The sequence below is a fragment of the Polypterus senegalus genome, chromosome 18 (genome assembly GCF_016835505.1).
Source record: "Polypterus senegalus isolate Bchr_013 chromosome 18, ASM1683550v1, whole genome shotgun sequence".
Classification (NCBI taxonomy): domain Eukaryota; kingdom Metazoa; phylum Chordata; class Cladistia; order Polypteriformes; family Polypteridae; genus Polypterus; species Polypterus senegalus.
The window spans coordinates 9290556-9307558 of NC_053171.1; the positions used below are offsets into that span (position 1 = coordinate 9290556).

The 17003-nt window shown below is 49.1% G+C and overlaps 1 protein-coding gene across 2 annotated transcripts; it reads left to right on the forward strand.

Moving 5' to 3' along the window:
* Window positions 1–7207: 7207 nt before the first annotated feature.
* On the forward strand, window positions 7208–15021 carry dact1 (dishevelled-binding antagonist of beta-catenin 1). Of its 2 annotated transcripts, none has more exons than XM_039741281.1 (4): window positions 7208–7508; window positions 9040–9169; window positions 12682–12837; window positions 13150–15021. In XM_039741281.1, exons 1-4 carry the CDS (start codon window positions 7314–7316, stop codon window positions 14814–14816), a joined length of 2148 nt encoding a protein of 715 aa, XP_039597215.1. In that variant the 5' UTR covers window positions 7208–7313; the 3' UTR covers window positions 14817–15021. The 2 variants fall into 2 exon arrangements, with proteins under 2 accessions (XP_039597215.1, XP_039597216.1); XM_039741282.1 differs by lacking the exon at window positions 7208–7508 and adding an exon at window positions 8224–8740.
* The last annotated feature ends 1982 nt before the right edge of the window (window positions 15022–17003 follow it).

Below are 17003 nucleotides of genomic sequence, written 5' to 3' on the forward strand. Positions count from 1 at the left end.
CACCAACGTCACATTGCTGGAAAGTTTCAATGTACTGTAAGTGATGTTTAGATTCAGGAGAGCTGGCAGCCATCAAGCTTGTGTGTGTCTAGTTTAATCTAACCTGTTTTTTTATATTTGGTGCAATGGTTGATTGGGTTGCTAGGGGGCAATTACTTTTTCACAAGGATACTAATTGTTTTCATATGATAAACCAAATGATCGTATTAAAACTGTGTATTGTGTTTACCCAGGTCGTCATTTGTATTAGGAGATCAGAAACTGTTATTATGAATACGCAGAGGAACTCTGGAAGGGGGGCAAATACTTTTTCACAACACCGTGCTTTCCACTGACACTACGCTTAAAGCTGAGGGAATGAGTGAAGTGAACCAAGAGGCTGGCAGCCTTGAAGGCGGAAGGGGTGGCTAGGGCTGAATCCTGGTAGGGTGGGCTTTCTTGAGATGCTCCAGCTGTCCTGTGACAAACCCAAAAAGATCATTTTCTTAGCGTCAGGGGCTGACCCCAGTTGTGAGTGCCCCCCGAGAGAGACTGGCACCTCATCCAAAGGTGCTTCTTGTCTCACCCCATTATTTTGGATAAGCCGAAGCTCTCACAAGTGGAACCCGTTAAGTGAATTCAGAAGATGAAGGAAGCCCCCCACCCCCGACCGCTATCAGTCATCTCCACTATGGCGTCCCACTCTTCCGACTGTACTTGCGTGGCTTAATAGCTAATAACGGCAATTCCAGCTGTGCACCATCGTGGTCCGCTGAAGGGCCGAGATGAAGTCATATGATTGGCGTGCAACTGCTTCACCTGCACCGGGGGGGCAGCACTGAGTCTCATATCGTGACGGCAGCAACTCCCACCCAATGATGTTCAGGGTTGCTCTGCTTGTCGTGACCTTGGCGATCCTGACATGGACTGTCTACCCATAAAAGGTGCTATAAATGCATATTAAATATGATGGGTCATTGGTGAAATAAACACAAAGGCCTTTGATGTGGGGTTTAAAGCGCCTCTTCCCCCAAATCAGCTGGCCCCGCATGACCTCACCTTCCAGATGTTCTTTCCAATGAAAGAGAAAGAAAAGGAAAGCAAATCCTGCCCTCCGTGGCAGCGTCCGCCTCTGTTTATGAGTGTGAGAAAGCCGCGTCTTTGGCAGTGGATCCCTTTTTTTTTGTTTTTTTGCTTTGTGTGGAGCAAAGAATAAACGGTGGAGACTCCTCCAGGGCCCGGGCGGGCGGGCGGGCATGAGTGAGTCATCGTGACGGCGCTTAATGAGCTGAGCCTGCAAAAACACGTTAATGAGGCCGCGTGCGCCAGGCCCTCGGTGGCACAAGGGCAGCACACCTGGCCGCCTGTAACCCTGCTGTTTACACGCCAACCAGTCGGCATGGCAGCCACTTGACCGACCTCGGTGCCCTGGGGCTACAGCCAGCAGACGCCATCCGGTGGTGGGTATCGTGATGACTCGACAGCCACTTAGGTGAATTAATTCATTTGAGTCTCCTACAGGCTCTCCGGTCGACTTGATGTGCTGCGGATGTGCAATGGAAAAATCCACATGGTGAGTGTTCAGTCATATAGCGCCTTTAGCACCTCCACATTGTGTTATGTCGCAGCCTTGTCAGGTCGCATTCTAAACCTGCTCAGGGCGACAGGGGGTGGTGGAGCCCATTCAAGCTGGCACTGGGCACAAGGCAGGATCAAACCCTGGATAACGCGCCAGTCCATCTTGAGGCAAACACACACACATCAGAGCCCATTTAGCGTCACCAGCCCGCTAACCTGCTCGCCTCCCACAGACACGGATGGGGACATCCCGGTTCGACAGCCCTGGTCTTTTAAATTAATTTTCCCCGCTCATCAGACGACACTCGGTACCCCAGAACATCAAATCAATAACTCGGTTTCACAAATGTTTGCAAATGTATTTAAATTTTGAAACCCTGCAGTATCACATAGAGCAGACCCAAGTGTTCGGACCCTTTGCTATGACCTGTTCAGCCCATTCCTGTGGTCCTCGTTGAGTTGTTTCCCCACCTTGTTTGGAGACCACCTGTGCTCAGCTCAGTCGATTGACCCGATTAGGAAAGGCACTTGAGGGTCCCACACTGGTGCCACCATTAAGGTGACTTAGGCACATGCCCTGGGTGCAGTTCATATGGTGGGGTGGTGACCCTCCCACATGGCTTAGCTATCAGACAGTTGATTGGCGCACTAATGAGCACTGGCACTGCCAACAGGTGAGCAAAAACCAAGCCATGAGGTTGAAGGAATTGCCTGTAGATATCGGAGACAGGACTGGAGTGAGCTACCAAACAAACTCCTCCAGCGTTGAGGGTTCCCAACAGCTCAGTGGCCTCCATAATTTTCACATGGAAGACGTCCGGAACATCCACATCTCTGACTAAACCTGAGCGATCAGAGAAGGGCCTCACTAAGACAGGTGGCCAAGAACCTGATGGTCACTCTGGCTGAGCTCTAGAGGACCTGTGTGGAGACTGAATAAATTTCCAGGAGGACAGCCATCACTGTAACACGCCACCGATGTTGGCTTTATGACAGGGTGGCCAGACAGAAGCCTTTCCTCTGTAAAAGAACCATTGAAGCCCTCTTGGAGTTTGCAGAAATGCACTTAAAGGACTTGCAGACAGTGAGAAACTCAAGACTCTCTGGTCTGATGAATCCAAGATTCGCATCACATCCGGTGGAATGACCAGCGCAGTGGCACTGAAGTATGGTGGCTACTGCATCAAGCACTGGGATTGTTGAGCAGCAGCAGGGACTGGCAGAGTAGTCGGAGTTGAGGAGAAAGTAGAGCAGAGCAAAGTCCAGAGCCACCTCAATGAAAACCTGCAGCAGAGAGCTGTGGTCCTCAGACTGGGCAGCAGGACAAAGCAAAGGTGACACAGGAGTGGCTTAGGCTCAGCTCTGTAGATGTTCTCAGATTGTCTGGCCAGAGCCTGGACTTGAACCCAACTGAACATCTCTGGAGAGACCTGAACACAGCTGTCCACCAGTGGTCTCCATCCAACCTGACAGACCTGGGGGGAGGGGTACTGCAGAGAGGAAAGGCGGAAACCCCACCACATCCAGGTGTGTGAAGCCCAAAGCCTGTCAGACCCAAAGAGACTCCAAGCAAAAGGGGCTTCAGTGAAGCACAGGAGTGAAGGGTCTGAATTCTTGTGTCAATATGATTTATTTTTTTATTTTTTTATTTTCAGCAAATTTGCAAAAATTTCTAAAATCCTGCTTTCACTTTGTCATTCTTGGGTATTGAGTGATACTCGATGAAGGGAAAAAAATGAATTTAAATGATTTTAGCATAAGGCTGAACCAAATTTTTAAAATGTACTTCCTGAAGGCCCTGTATGTACGGATAAGGGTCTCAGAGAGTCGGGAGGCTGTAGGAAAGATTTGACTCGGAAAGATTTGATCGGCCATAGAATGAAGTCCCGTCCATCCAGCCGTCCATCTGCCAAACGTGATGGGTCGTGCACAGGGCGGAAGGTAGAGACAATCCCTGGGCGACGGTTCGTCTTAGGGTGAACACACACACACACACACACACACATCAAGTGTCATTATTAACTAAGACCCGCTTCTAAATACCAAACTGACTGAACTGAAACCTGCGACCTTCCAGGACCCTAACTGAGGATCCCCCGAGAGCTGAGTTTCAAGTCCCATCAGCTGCCTCCGCTGTAGGCAACGCCCATCTCCTCATTAGCATACTGGTCTGCCCAATCGCCAAAGCGAGCATTCTGTTTTGACACTCGCTAACCACGTGTTAATTCCTGTGTGGGCGTGGTTAAGCCCTTGCTCTTGGTGACTATCGTAACTTTTTCATTCCGTCCCGGCTCACAACGTTCCAGTAACAGTATGGGGATGTGACGTTATTTATATAGCGCCTTTCTCCGTGCTCAAATATACAGAAAAGCTCAAAATATGACTTTAACAAAAGTAAAGAGGGAGAGGTAGGAATCTGCGCAGTCGCACTCATAACTGTGCGCAAAGATATAGCGCCTTTCGTCCTCACACAGCAGTCTAGTGCTTCACCTGTCACATCCTAGAGGTCTAAAGCGGGCGACTGGTGCTTTATGTCATTTATCGATGACAGTAATTTATCCTTTTGAGTGCTGCCACAACCTACCGATAGAAATTGTGTTCAATTGAACTAGTTCCAGCAATGCCATGACGTTTTTGTCTGTTCACCTTACGCGTTGCACCGTCTCTGCAGCTTCCTGCCATTTGTCACTCTCATTCCCTCTCTCTTTCTCTCTCTCTTGGGGACCCCCGCTGAGGAGCACACCCGTGCAAATGTCCTCTTTGGTCCACACAGCCGTTCACAAACAATTAACTCTTCAGCCTCAAAGCCGGCGCTGAATCCAGCTGCCCGATATATAGCGCCTTTCACGGTTAGCGCTTAAGTTAATTAACAAGACGGCGAGAAGAATCCCCGACACCTCGAGTGTGAAGGCGACATCAACAGGAAAGGCACGTGAAATGGACCAGGCAAAAATGGGACAGCGCGCGTCCGATCGCGGCCTTCTGTCATGTCGTGCCACCCATAGGTGTTAAAAGCAAGAGAAGCAAAATGTGGCAGACAGCGCGGACAGATCAGCCGTCTTCATCCGATTAAGCGGCCCTCGCAGCCACAAACGGAAAAAATGCGTAGTGACAGAATGAGATAAGGAAGAAACAATTAGAAGGGTATGTTGTAAACTGTCCTTTAAATATATTCTCTTGAAGTGTGACAACGGCAACACATTAAATGTGTCACATTTTCTTGTCACATTTTGTCAACCCTGGATTTACATCTGCTTATTGATAATCGCGTACAGCCATATTAAAATTCAGACGTTGAATTAACCTGATGTTGTCTACTTTGTCACTGTCCATTGCTTATTAATTCATTAGTTATTCATTATTATTAATATATTATTCATATTTATATTCTTAAGCCTACTACTTCCAATTTAGGGTTGGGAGGCCGGAGCCTGCTCTAGCAGCACAGGGCACAAAGCAAGAGACAAGCCTAGCCAGGGCACCCACTCATGCCAATGGAGGCACTTCAGAGCCACCAATCGATGTCTTTGGGGACGCAAGTAAGAATTTCATTGCACACTTGGCAATGCATTTCAACTTTGATTGATATCTCTAACTGAAGGCCTGGCTTCAGCTGGTCATTTAGCTGGGTTAACCCACCCACCACCAACACCAACCTATGCTTTTCCCCCTCTAGTATTTCAAATACAAATACCCCTCTTGACGATGGGTGATAGTGCAAGGCTGGAACATAAAATGTGAAGACAAAAAAAATGAAGGGGTCTGAATACGTTCTAAATACACTGTATAGTGCCTTTCGTGAAACTGTGATTTGGCATTCATTATGAGGGATTGTACAGTCAGTCTTAAATTACACGAGTGGAAGTGTTCTCACACTGTGCAGTCTGGCATCAGAAGCTGAATACAAAGGTAAGGAGAGAACTATAATTACAATGGACACTGGGGGGCACTAGTGCTGCCGGAATTGGTCTCTGCCCCCCATGACCCTGAATTGTGTTAAACAGGCTTGAAAATGTTATGCTATATGTCATATCATGTTGTGTTGTACCCTGTCTTGTCATGTTGTGTCATCTCATGTTATGTCACTTAGTGTCATGTCACTAAAAACATGACTGGAAAAACAGGGCCGCACTATTTGGCGCGGTTGCATCAAAGATCCAGTGTTCAGCATGGGTTCAAATTCTGTGCCCTTATGTTACATGTGTGGATTTCTCTTTCCACATCCCCTAAGATGTTCTCGTTAGATTGACTGGAAACATTTACATTGGGTAGGAATTTGGTTGTGGGAATGCATCCCTGTGTTGGAATGGCACCTGATCCAGGGTTGGTCCTGCTTGCACTTGTTGCTGCTATGATGGGCATCTGCCGCCCTATATTATATTATATTATATTATATTATATTATATTATATTATATTATATTATATTATATTATATTATAGGATTGAGAGCAGTACGCTATATAGAACGAGAGAATCTATAGCACAATAAACGGAAGAGTCCAGGCCAAAGAAAAAAAAATCATGCCGATCTGAGAAATAGAAAAAGGACAGTTAAAAAAATGCATTAGTTAAGAGGGATGAAAAGTAGATGAATTTATAGATGAATATCACAGATTCAGCGAGGAAATTCCCTCCGCTTTAGTTTAACCGAAGCAACAAAGAAGGAAAAATGAGGGGAACGTGGTGCTTTTGCGCAAGGCATCGGAAAAGAAACGGGCATTGTGTGTGTGTGTATTCGTTTATGTACTGACGCCGCCAGGGGGCGAGGTTGAGTCTAAGCGTCGTTCAAACGTTGTTACTGCAAGTTTATAAATCGCATCAGTTTAATTTCTGTGTGTGTGGATATGGCTCATTTATCAAAGTCTGGAACTGTTCTTTTCTAGTACTGTATATGGTCACATAATAATAATAATAATAATAATAAATCAGAAACCAAATCAGCACGAGATACTCGCGCACTGCGGGAAGGGAAGCCGCCCCGTTATTTGCCAATACATTTCCCCTTTTTAATTTTATTATTTTATTATTTGAATGTTTGTTTTAAAAATTTGATGTTTTAAAAATTTGATTACGATGAACGAGATGCGGGTCAATCAACAATAGATCTCATACATTTTAAGTTTCCTTTCAAACGAAGACTGAGATTTGATGCAGATTTTTTTTTCACTCACTTGTAAACTCGACTGGCCAATAAAGCTTATTTGCAGATTCCAGACACAAAGACTGGCGGTTTTACTTTTGTCTTTGTCTTTTTAGCGGCTCGAGTGGTCCCTCCGAATTGTCTCGTGGACCAATTCGAGTATAAATGGACCTGAAACAGGACCAGAAGCCCGGTGCGCTGGAGCTCAATGCCTAGCGCTAGCTAACGGTTTCCATTAGTATTCGTCTCCACGTCACACGGCGGGCTTTAGGACCCGGAGGCGCCGCGCGCGTTCTTGGGCTGCGCAGCTCCAGTTAAAGTCTACGCGGGTTGGCCGAGCGCGCAGTCGGCCGGGCGGGACGCCGCAAGGCTGCTCGTACTTGAGGGGAGGATGTCGCCTGTTGGTGAGGGCGGAGGAGGGACGCTTTAAGAGGAGCTTTTCACTCAGACCTTTTGGTAAACGTCCGCGGGGCAGAAGGAGACACTCAGCGTTTGCTGCCGGATTTTTTTGCACGTTAGCGAATTCACCGCCGCCTTTGCTTCGCTGGCTGCGAGCCCGATGTAATCCAGCGACCAGAAGCAGTCCGCCCCTGCCGCCGGAGCAGCCTGGACACGATGGACGGGGAGCCCGAACGGCTGAGGAGCCGGGAAAGACTGGAGGCGTCCCTAGCCGGACTGGGAGAGCTGGAGTACCTGCGACGCCGCCAGGAGCTGCTGGTTAGGAGCGCACTGAGGCTGCAGGAGCGGAGCTACCCGAGCCCGCAGGACAAGCTGCTGGAGGAGAACATCTCCCTGCTCAAAAAGCAGCTGGTGAGTAACGGGCTGGGACAGGGGGGATGGCCGAGTGGGTCGAGACCCCGTCTCATGCACGGTATTAAGACGGCCGAGAGCCTCGCTCGAGTGGGCTTGTCAATGTCGGCCGCGGCGCAGTGGCGGACCTCCTGCTCTTTTCACGCGCTTGTCATTTGTAAGTCGCTTTGGCTTATCAAAGTAGCGCGGCTTTACCAGGTACGCCCACCGGGGGGCGTAGAGACCCCGAAATGGGTTGGATTGGATCGGGGTTTTGTGACGGGTCAGGCTCTCATGGTTTAGGGGGGTGGTGGTCTCAATTTGCTTTTGCCACGTCTCAGGACTGCAGTAGGTGGGGGCACCGTGTCAAGGTCGAAGATGGGGAGGTCCCTTTGGAAATGACACGCTTCTCCCTTTCAGGGGTCCCCTCGCTTTGTTTCTTGCCTGTCACGTCACCCCCTTTTTTTCTCTCTTTTGTGGCTTCTTGAATGGCACGACCGTGCCCAGTTGTGGCTGAGGTGCCATTGTTACCTGGCACGCTCTCCCCTGCTGGCTGGCGTAGGTGCTGCTGTTCTCGTCTCACCCTGATTGGAAAAGGAGGGGAGGAGGCTGGAAAATGAAGGCTCTGCCAAAAGTGACCTGCCTGTCTCATTTATGCAGACGGGCCATCAATCACATTGAGCTTCTGTCAAAGGCGTTGCGTTAGGATCGGGTGGGGGGAATGGGGGTGGGAGTGTCTGCCTGCCTGTGGAAGGACACCGTTGGCACTAACTTTGGGTTGGCGTGTAAATGGGGAACCTCCCTTTACCTTTTTATTTTTTTTGTAGGGGTGGGCGCCCTAAAACAAACACCATATGGCACCTGGGGGGGTGCCGCCTTGGTGCTCCCAGCACCGTCACACGGTGACAAGTTAGAGGGTGGATCAGTGCCGCTCGAGCCTTCGCTGATTAGCGTGTGAGCCCCTTGCTAAAACGCTGGCGACGACTCCCTGGAGGTCTGCCTGAACTGCGAGTGCGACTGTAATTTATGGCTCGTCTAAAAAACAATGAAATCTCTTCACCCTAAATTAAAAGCAAAGGCCGCATAATCGAATTGCGAACGCGCTAAATGCAGGGGCCGTTCATTTGGAGGGCAGACTGGGGGTCGGCGGTTTTACAGCCATGATGGCGCAGCGGACCCCGTCGGGGTGCACAGGACCGACTTCCAGGCTGAGCACAAATTGGAACTCCGAGCTGTGAAGTTGGCCCTGCCAGGTAAAGCCCATTTCGCCATCCCAGATACCCGTTGGGCCTTTTTCCCCCCTACCTGCACAGCACAATTCCCTCGCCGCGCCGGTCACTAATTTGTGCCGCGAGTTCACATGAGACATTCCTTGCGCATTTCTCCTTAATTGCAAGCAGATTCGAGCGCCGTGTTGCCAAGCTTCTGGAGGCTTTGCTGTCTCCGTTAATAAATCTGCTGAGGCCGAGCGCTTCAAACAGCTGAGCTCATCTCGTCTCTGTTTTCCTTTTTTTTTTTCATACAACCTCCCCACCAATCCCCCGATTTTCAGAACTGCTTGAGGAAGAGGGACGCGGGGCTCCTGATGCAGTTGCAGGACCTCGACCGACAGATCAGCGAGCTGAGGTTGGATTCTGAGAAACCTTCTGACCACATAGAAGCTGACAGCCGGCCCAGTTCGGGTAAGATGTGCTCTTTGACCTCAAATGGGGGGGGAGGGGGGTTGTCAGCGACCAACGTGGGGTACACCTGGTGGTCATTTATGGGGTTAGTGGAATGTAATCTCTGCCGTCAGCAGGACACTAGTGACTCAAGGTCACGGTCTTAGTCAACACCACTCATGCCCACCATCAGTCCCTGTGGGACAGTAGGGGCACAGGACCCAATCTCAGAAGTCAATTGTTCAAACGGTAAAGGCAATGGCTCCAGGATGGGCATGTGGCAGCAAGGGGCACAAAGTGGACTGATGAAATCTGGGGCAGCAGCCAGTAAGGTGACCAAGAGGCAAGTGTATCCATGAAACAAGTTGGAAAATACAATGAGACAAGGGGCCAGCAGGTGGCACCTCCACCACAAGAGGCGCTATATACAGTAGCATGAAGATGGAGGGGAAAGCTTGGCAGTTGTGGGATCTCAATGTGTCCGGCCGGCCTGCGTTTATAGGCCTGGAAAACAAGCTGGACCTTTGGGAATGCGTGGGGCTCTTTATTTTTGGCTGCGCTGAGTGCTCGGAATTCTGCCGGAGAGCAGCTGACTAAAGACGGCAGACCTGGAAATGTCGAGGAGTGCATTGCAAGGCGTGGATCTTTTCTTTCTTTCTTTCTTTCTTTCTTTCTTTCTTTCTTTCTTTCTTTCTTTCGTTCATTTATTTGTAGTCCTGTATTTACAGTTGCCTTTAATACGTCTTTCATCCAGCTCACATTAAATAAAAGTAGAGACTGACGTGTCATTGCATTAATACGTCTGAGCCTCATGTGGCCTTGTAGGTTTGGAGTAAGGCCAGCCGGTCACTTTTATACCATGTGGTTTATATAGTGCCTTTCACGGTGAGGGTTGCTACAGAGTTGACCATTATATCACTTTAGGTTTTTATTTATTTCATGCTGTAGATTGTGTAGTGCCTTTCATTGTGAGACTCGCCACAGCATCTTTTCAAATTTTCCTTTGCAATGTAACGCCTTTCTCGGGACACACTGCTCTGTCACTTCAGGTTTTTCTTTTGTGTTGTGGATCATATTATCATATCACTGCTACAGACTCTCTTCATGGCTTCCCTGTGCGTTGTTACGATGATTGAATACGCTATATAGCGCCTTGCACAGCTTATGGTGTCCTATGAATTTTTTTTTTCTTACCCTGTGGATTATACCGTGCTGCTCACTGTGAGGCTTACTGCAAAGACCTGTAAAAGTTTCTCTTTCTTTGGTGCGATTATTCCATGTGCCATCTACTAGCGCCTTTCACAGCACATACTCTTATTTCATCTTAGGGTTCTCTGTCTCACAATGAGAGGCACTATATAACCTGAAAGGTCCTAAAAAATGTTTCAGCCTTTCTTTGGTGCGGTTCTTCCATGTGCTATATAGCGCCTTGCACAGCACATGCTCTTATATCACTTTTTGGTTTTTCTTTCTCTCTCTCATTGTGAAGCTTGCTAAACGTTTCCTTTTCTTTGGTGCCATGTAGTGCCTTTGACAGCATGGACTGTTATGTCACTTTAGGATTGTTTCTTCCGCTTTGCAATGGTGACCACTCTATAACTCTGATAGAATTAGTTATTTCTCTCTTTCACTGTGAGGCTTACTAAATGTTCCCCATATGCCATATAGTGCCTTGTATGCCCACTTAGGATTCTTTCTTTCACTTTCTAATGGCTATCACTTTGAGAGGCACTATAAAGTCCGGTAAAAGTTTCACCGTCTTATATATGCTTTATAGCATATATGGAAGATGTGGAGGGTGGCACGGTGGTGCAGTGGGTAGCGCTGTTGCCTCGCAGTTAGGAGACCTGTGGGTTCACTTCCCGGGTCCTCCCCGTGTGGAGTTTGCATGTTCTCCCCGTGTCTGCGTGAGTTTCCTCTCACAGTCCAAAGACATGCAGGTGAGGTGCATTGGCGATCCTAAATATTCCCAATTGTGTGCTTGGTGTGTGTGCGTGTGCGCCTGCGGTGGGCTGGCACCCTGCCCGGGATTTGTTTCCTGCCTTGTGCCCTGTGTTGGCTGGGATTGGCTCCAGCAGACTCCTGTGAGGATATAGCGGGTTGGATCATGGATGGATGGAAGATATGGAACAAGATGGTCCACTGTGGCAACCCCCACCGAAAGAAGAAGAAGATATATGCTATATAGCGCCTTGCACAGCACATGCTCTTATATCACGTTCGGTTTTTCTTTCTCTCTCTCATTGTGAAGCTTGCTAAACGTTTCCTTTTCTTTGGTGCCATGAAGTGCCTTTGACAGCATGGACTGTTATGTCACTTTAGGATTTTTTCTTCCGCTTTGCAATGGTGACCACTCTATAACTTACAAGGTCCTGTAAAAGTTTCACCGTCTTTCTTTGCTGTGATTCCTCCCTATGCTGTATAGCGCCTTGCACATCACCGTAGGTTTTCCTCTCTTTCACACAACACGGAGCATTTCATTGTGAGGTTTGCTAAACGTTCTTCCTTTTTTTTTTTTGGTGTGAGTATCCCGCATGGAAAAGAAAAAGTGTATTTCCTCACCGAAAGACACCGAAGACAAGAAAGGGACATGGCGGCCTTCATCGGGTGTGTCACTGAGTCCGTGTGTCTCTGACCTCCTTTTAGAGCAGGAGTTCTTAACCAGAGGTCTGTGGACCCCTAGGGAGGGTTTTCAGGGGGTCCGTGAGGGTCAGATAAAAATGAACATTTATATTCACTACACAGCCCGGTAGTAATGGTAGTAGTAGATCTGTTTGAATTTGCAGAAGAGGTTTGTATTTCCTAATTATAATGAGGGGCCGTTACTTTTTGCATTATAAAGAAGTGTTTAATTTTTTTAGATTGTTAGAAGTTTAATAATACTTTGTATGCCAAATACGTATGAGGCAATCAAATCTCGATAAATAAAGTACATTCTATTAATTACAGGGAAAGTTATGTTTATGTGAATATTTCTGGGGAAGGGGGGTCCATAGCTTTCATCAGATTCTTAAAGGGGTCCGTGACTCATAAAAGTGCTGAGAGCATGGAAATGAACTTTTTTTTTTCTTTTATTGTTCCATATGTTATATAGTGCCTTTCACTTTGCATACTAGTCTTTCTTTCTTTCTTTCTTCCCAATCTCAGCCACACCGCCCCCCCGTCACCACACCCCCTCGCTTGACGAAGTGAGCGAGAAAGTCCAGCTGACAGAGGGGGAAATAAGAGCAGGGCGGGGGTGGGGCGGGTGTTTATCCATGGGGCTCGAAGGAGGACCACCAACCACTTCACAGGGCTACAGCCCTCCTGTCCTTATCTGCTCGAGATAACAGAAGGAAGAGAGACGGCAAAGGGTGGCGGGTCGCTGGGGGTGAGCTGGCAGCTTGTCAAGTGACAGTAGAAGCCAAGGCAGCCATAGGAGATCAGATAGGCTCGGGTGACGTTGGGGCCGTTTTGGGAATGGGCCGGGGTGGGTTGCCCGGCGGGGTCCGCTCACGTCTCACACGCCCTTCTTTCTTTCTTTCTGCTCGCAGGTTTTTACGAGCTGAGCGACGGGGCCTCTGGCTCGCTCTCCAACTCCTCCAACTCGGTTTTCAGCGAGTGTTTGTCCAGTTGCCACTCCAGCACCTGTTTCTGCAGCCCTTTGGAGGCATCCCTGAGCATTCCAGATGGTCAGCCTAAGTGTGCAGGTGAGGCCCAGGGTCAGTTCTGTCTATTTTAGGTCATTGGCTTGCCAGTTGTGCCTTTGCTGGGGATGGTGTGCCACTTATTTTGTGTAGTTTTTGAAAAAAGAGACCCCAAAGCTGACAAATGGCATGGCATACAAGCAGCTTGCCAGTGTCCTTTTCTCTGGCAGCCCTTAAGTGGGAGCAATAATGGAAGAATGGACAGAACAAGAATCTGACCATCTTTGTGAACCTGGGCACATGCCCTCTGGTGACATACTGCGGTCGCCTTCTTTACATTTACAGACCTCCTAACGAGTGTCTTTTTACTTTCAGATGACCTCATGGTTTGGACGGAGTGTGCCGACGGGCACTGCCAAGATCAACACTTGGGCACAGGTAGGCGCTCTGCCTCTGTCCCCGTCGTTGACGGGTCATCCGATGTCCAAATCAAGTACCAGTGTGACCTGATTTCACGAAACGGGATTGACGTCTATCGTTACCCAAGTCCGCTTCATGCCGTGGCTGTGCAGAGCCCCATGTTCTTCCAGTCGCTCGTTGGCCACTTCAGAGATGAAGCCCTCCAGCTGAGAGGCAATGATTCGGCCAAGGGTGACCCGACGGCAGTGCTTCAGAGCCCCTTTTCGCCACCCACCAAGCGCCTGGAATCTTACATCCTTGGACTCCTACAGAAGCGGGCACAGCCCATGAGGACTAACAAGCCCAGGACGAGCATCAACGCCGACCCTGCCAAGGGCATCCTGAGACAAGGGAGTGTTTGTGCCAAGCAGGCGACCGGTGGCCCTCAAGTCAAAGCTGCCAGGACAAACTGCACGAGGACAGCCGATTGCGGAGTGCAAGCATCTCCTGGCAAGCAGTGGCTGGCTGAAGCCAATGTGGAGTTGAGACACCCTGCTGCCTGCCCATGTCCCCCTGACCAGCGTGGGGCTAGCGGCAGCCTTCCAAAGAAGAGAGCGCCAGGGGTCACTAAGGGTCTTCCACTCGGAGGCACCGGTGAGGTGAGCCAAACCCACGTGCTCGCCTCGCCCAAAGACACGGTGCGGAGGCATTCTGCCAAGGCTGAAGAAAACAAAGGGACCGCGTCCCCCAAGAAGGGCCTCATGCTGCCCGCCGTGGATGAACGGCCCATTCTAGAGCTGAGGAGCGAGGGGTCGTCCTCTCAAAGTCTCGAGGAGGGCAGCAGACATATGGTGAGTGCCCACTATGTCCCTGCCCAGAAGCAAGTGGTGAAGCTCCGAAAGGGCCTCAGAGCGGTGAAGGTCGTGAAGACAAGAAGTGCTACTGGCAGAGGCAAAGCGCAGGCCAACGTGGCGCCCGAAGCGAGTCGGGAGAAGTCAAGGACGGCCAACGTAAAGTATCGCCTCCCAAGTGAGGCTCCCAAAAAATCCTCGAGTAAGACGAAGAGAAATGGCAGCTCCCCGAATGATGGTGGCCCACCGGTCCGGCACTCTAAGCATGCCGGGCACAGCCGGGACGTTGTACTGACCAAGCCGAGGTACAAGAGGAGCGACTACCGGCGGTACAAGACCCTGGGCGACAGCTCGTATGACGAGGCCCTGCGGCGGGCCAGGAGGCGGCACAAGAGGGAGGCGGCAGGGCAGCTGTCCACCCTCTACGTGCCATCCAAGCTCCCGTACCGGAGCCCCTACGCGTACACGGGCAGCGACTCTGAGTACTCGGCCGAGTGCGCCTCGCTCTTCCACTCCACCGTGCTGGACACCAGCGAGGACGAGCAGAGCAACTACACGACCAACCGCTTCGGCGACAGCGAGTCGAGCGTGGACGAGGCAGACTTCGTCCGGGACAGCAGCAGCTCGGGCGACTCGGAGGAAAGCGGGGGGCTCGTCTGGCCGCAGTTTGGCCAGGCGCCCACTGGCCCCCCGCAGGCAGAGGCCTTCGTGAAAATCAAGGCCTCTCATAACCTGAAGAAGAAGATCCTCCGCTTCCGCTCGGGATCCTTAAAGTTGATGACCACCGTGTGATGGCCTCTAGACGTCCGCGCGGCCCGGGTCGTCGGCCCAGCCCTTAGCCTCTAAGGCACGTGAACTGGACCGGTGCCCGCGGACACTGACATATTTTTTATTTTTTTTTCCTCTATTTATTGCTAACTGTGGATACACGAGTGTAAATAGAATCCCGGGATTCGGGTGTCCATTTTTTAATAAAGATATTTAAAATGACTGGAAATGACCAGCTGCTCTGTTTAGAGTCCGGCACCTTCTCTCCATTCACAATATGGAGCTCACATCCTAGATTCAGAGGGGGTCTCCATGGATTTTGCATGTTTACCCACTGATTGAATGGGCATCCCATCCAGGGTTTGTCCATGCCTTACTTGGGCAAAGCACCTTTTAGCCTTCTTTTCTGAGGTCTGTTGTGGACCTCTGAGTAGTTGTGGTGACCTGCAAGGATAAAACAGTTGTGGGGGTTAATGGTGCAGGTCACTTTGAGGTCTGTGTCCCCCAAATACCAGTCCAAAAGATGTGACAAGAAGCCAGTGTTTATTTTATATAGTCCCGTCTGAAGAGTTTAAATCCGTTACACCTCAGTACCCACTTGAGCAGGGCATGTGCCCAGGAGAGAGCACATTAAGTGCAGGGCTCAGGATGGAGCTGATGGCGCTGGACGGGGCGAGGATCTTATCTTGGTAGAGGTTGTATAAAGCGCCCTGAAGTGTTGGCACGAGTCTGGGTTTGTTTGAGGAAGGCTGAGAATTGTGTCAGTCCTGTAGATGGCGCTTTTCATATCTGTCTTTTAACATATAGCGCCTTTCATATTTCACTAATCAAATGTAGACTTTCATATTTATTACATATATAGAGTTCATATCTGTCTTTCTGGATATACTGCCTTTCATATCTCTCTGATTGTATATGCTGGTATATCTGTTTGTAAATAGTGCCTTTCATATCTCACTAGTCGTGTATAGTACTTTATTATGTTTATATAGCGCCTTTCATATCTCACCAATCATAAAGTACTTTATTTTATTTATATAGCGCCTTTCATATCTCACCAATCATAAAGTACTTTATTTTATTTATATAGCACCTTTCATATCTCGCTAATTGTTCAGAATGCTTTCTTATCTTATTTGCGTTTACTGCCTTCCATGGGTCTTTTTAAATATAGTGATTTGCATATACAGTATGCGTTTGTGGATATAGTGCCTTTCACATTTCATTAATTGTGTGTTGTGTTTCTCATATCTGTAATTTGATATGAAGAGAGCTATATGCAGTCTCGCTGGAGACGGTGCCATGGTATCTGGCGGCTGACGTGTACGTCTGTTGTTTGTCTACAGGGCCTTTTATAGACGGCATATCTGATTACATTTAGCACTTCTCTTGGGGCCTCGCTGATCGTGTACAGTGTGATTCCATGTCTAGTATTTGTATATTGTGCCTTTCATATTTATTAGATACTTGTATATAGTGCCTTTTGTACTTTCATATTTATTACATATAATTACAGATGTGTGTGTAGTGCCTTTCATATTCCTATGATGATCTCTTTTCTTTTCATATCTCACTCGTCATACATTCTGTCCTCTCTGTTCATCTCCAGCTGATCTTATGTAACACTTCACGTCTTTTATTTTTCTGTAGTGCCTTTCGTGCTTGTCTTCCTACTTTGTTTCCAGACAGTATAGCGCCTTCCCTGTCCATCTGCCCTCCCTTCACCTCTACATCAGCTGTGGTTCTTCCTCTTCTTCTTTGTGCTGAAAGCCTCCTGCCAAAGGCGCTGTATGAGCTGAGCTGAGATCTGGGGACGACGCGGGCCACTGGAACGACGTCACTCCAATGCTGTGTTTGAGGTGAGGTGTCCCCTGGGTCCTGGCGCATTACCTAAGCCCGTGCCCTGCAGCGCTGCTTACGGTGGGTGTGCTGTGGCATTCAGGTGATTCCTGCATGGCATCACAGCAGCAGGACCACCACAAGGCAGGACATAATTCAAACAAGACTGCCCACCTGTCACTGCAGGCACTGACGTTTGCCCCACCAGGTCACATTTCTCCCAGTTTTGGTGGGCACATGCCCACTGCGGCCTAAAACATATAATCCCCCACTGGCTCTCTGACCAAGTCCCTTCATCCAGCAGTGTATGGCACCAATGGTAGCCCACCTGGGACATGCATGGAGTCCATCTTTACTTTTTAAAGGCGCTAT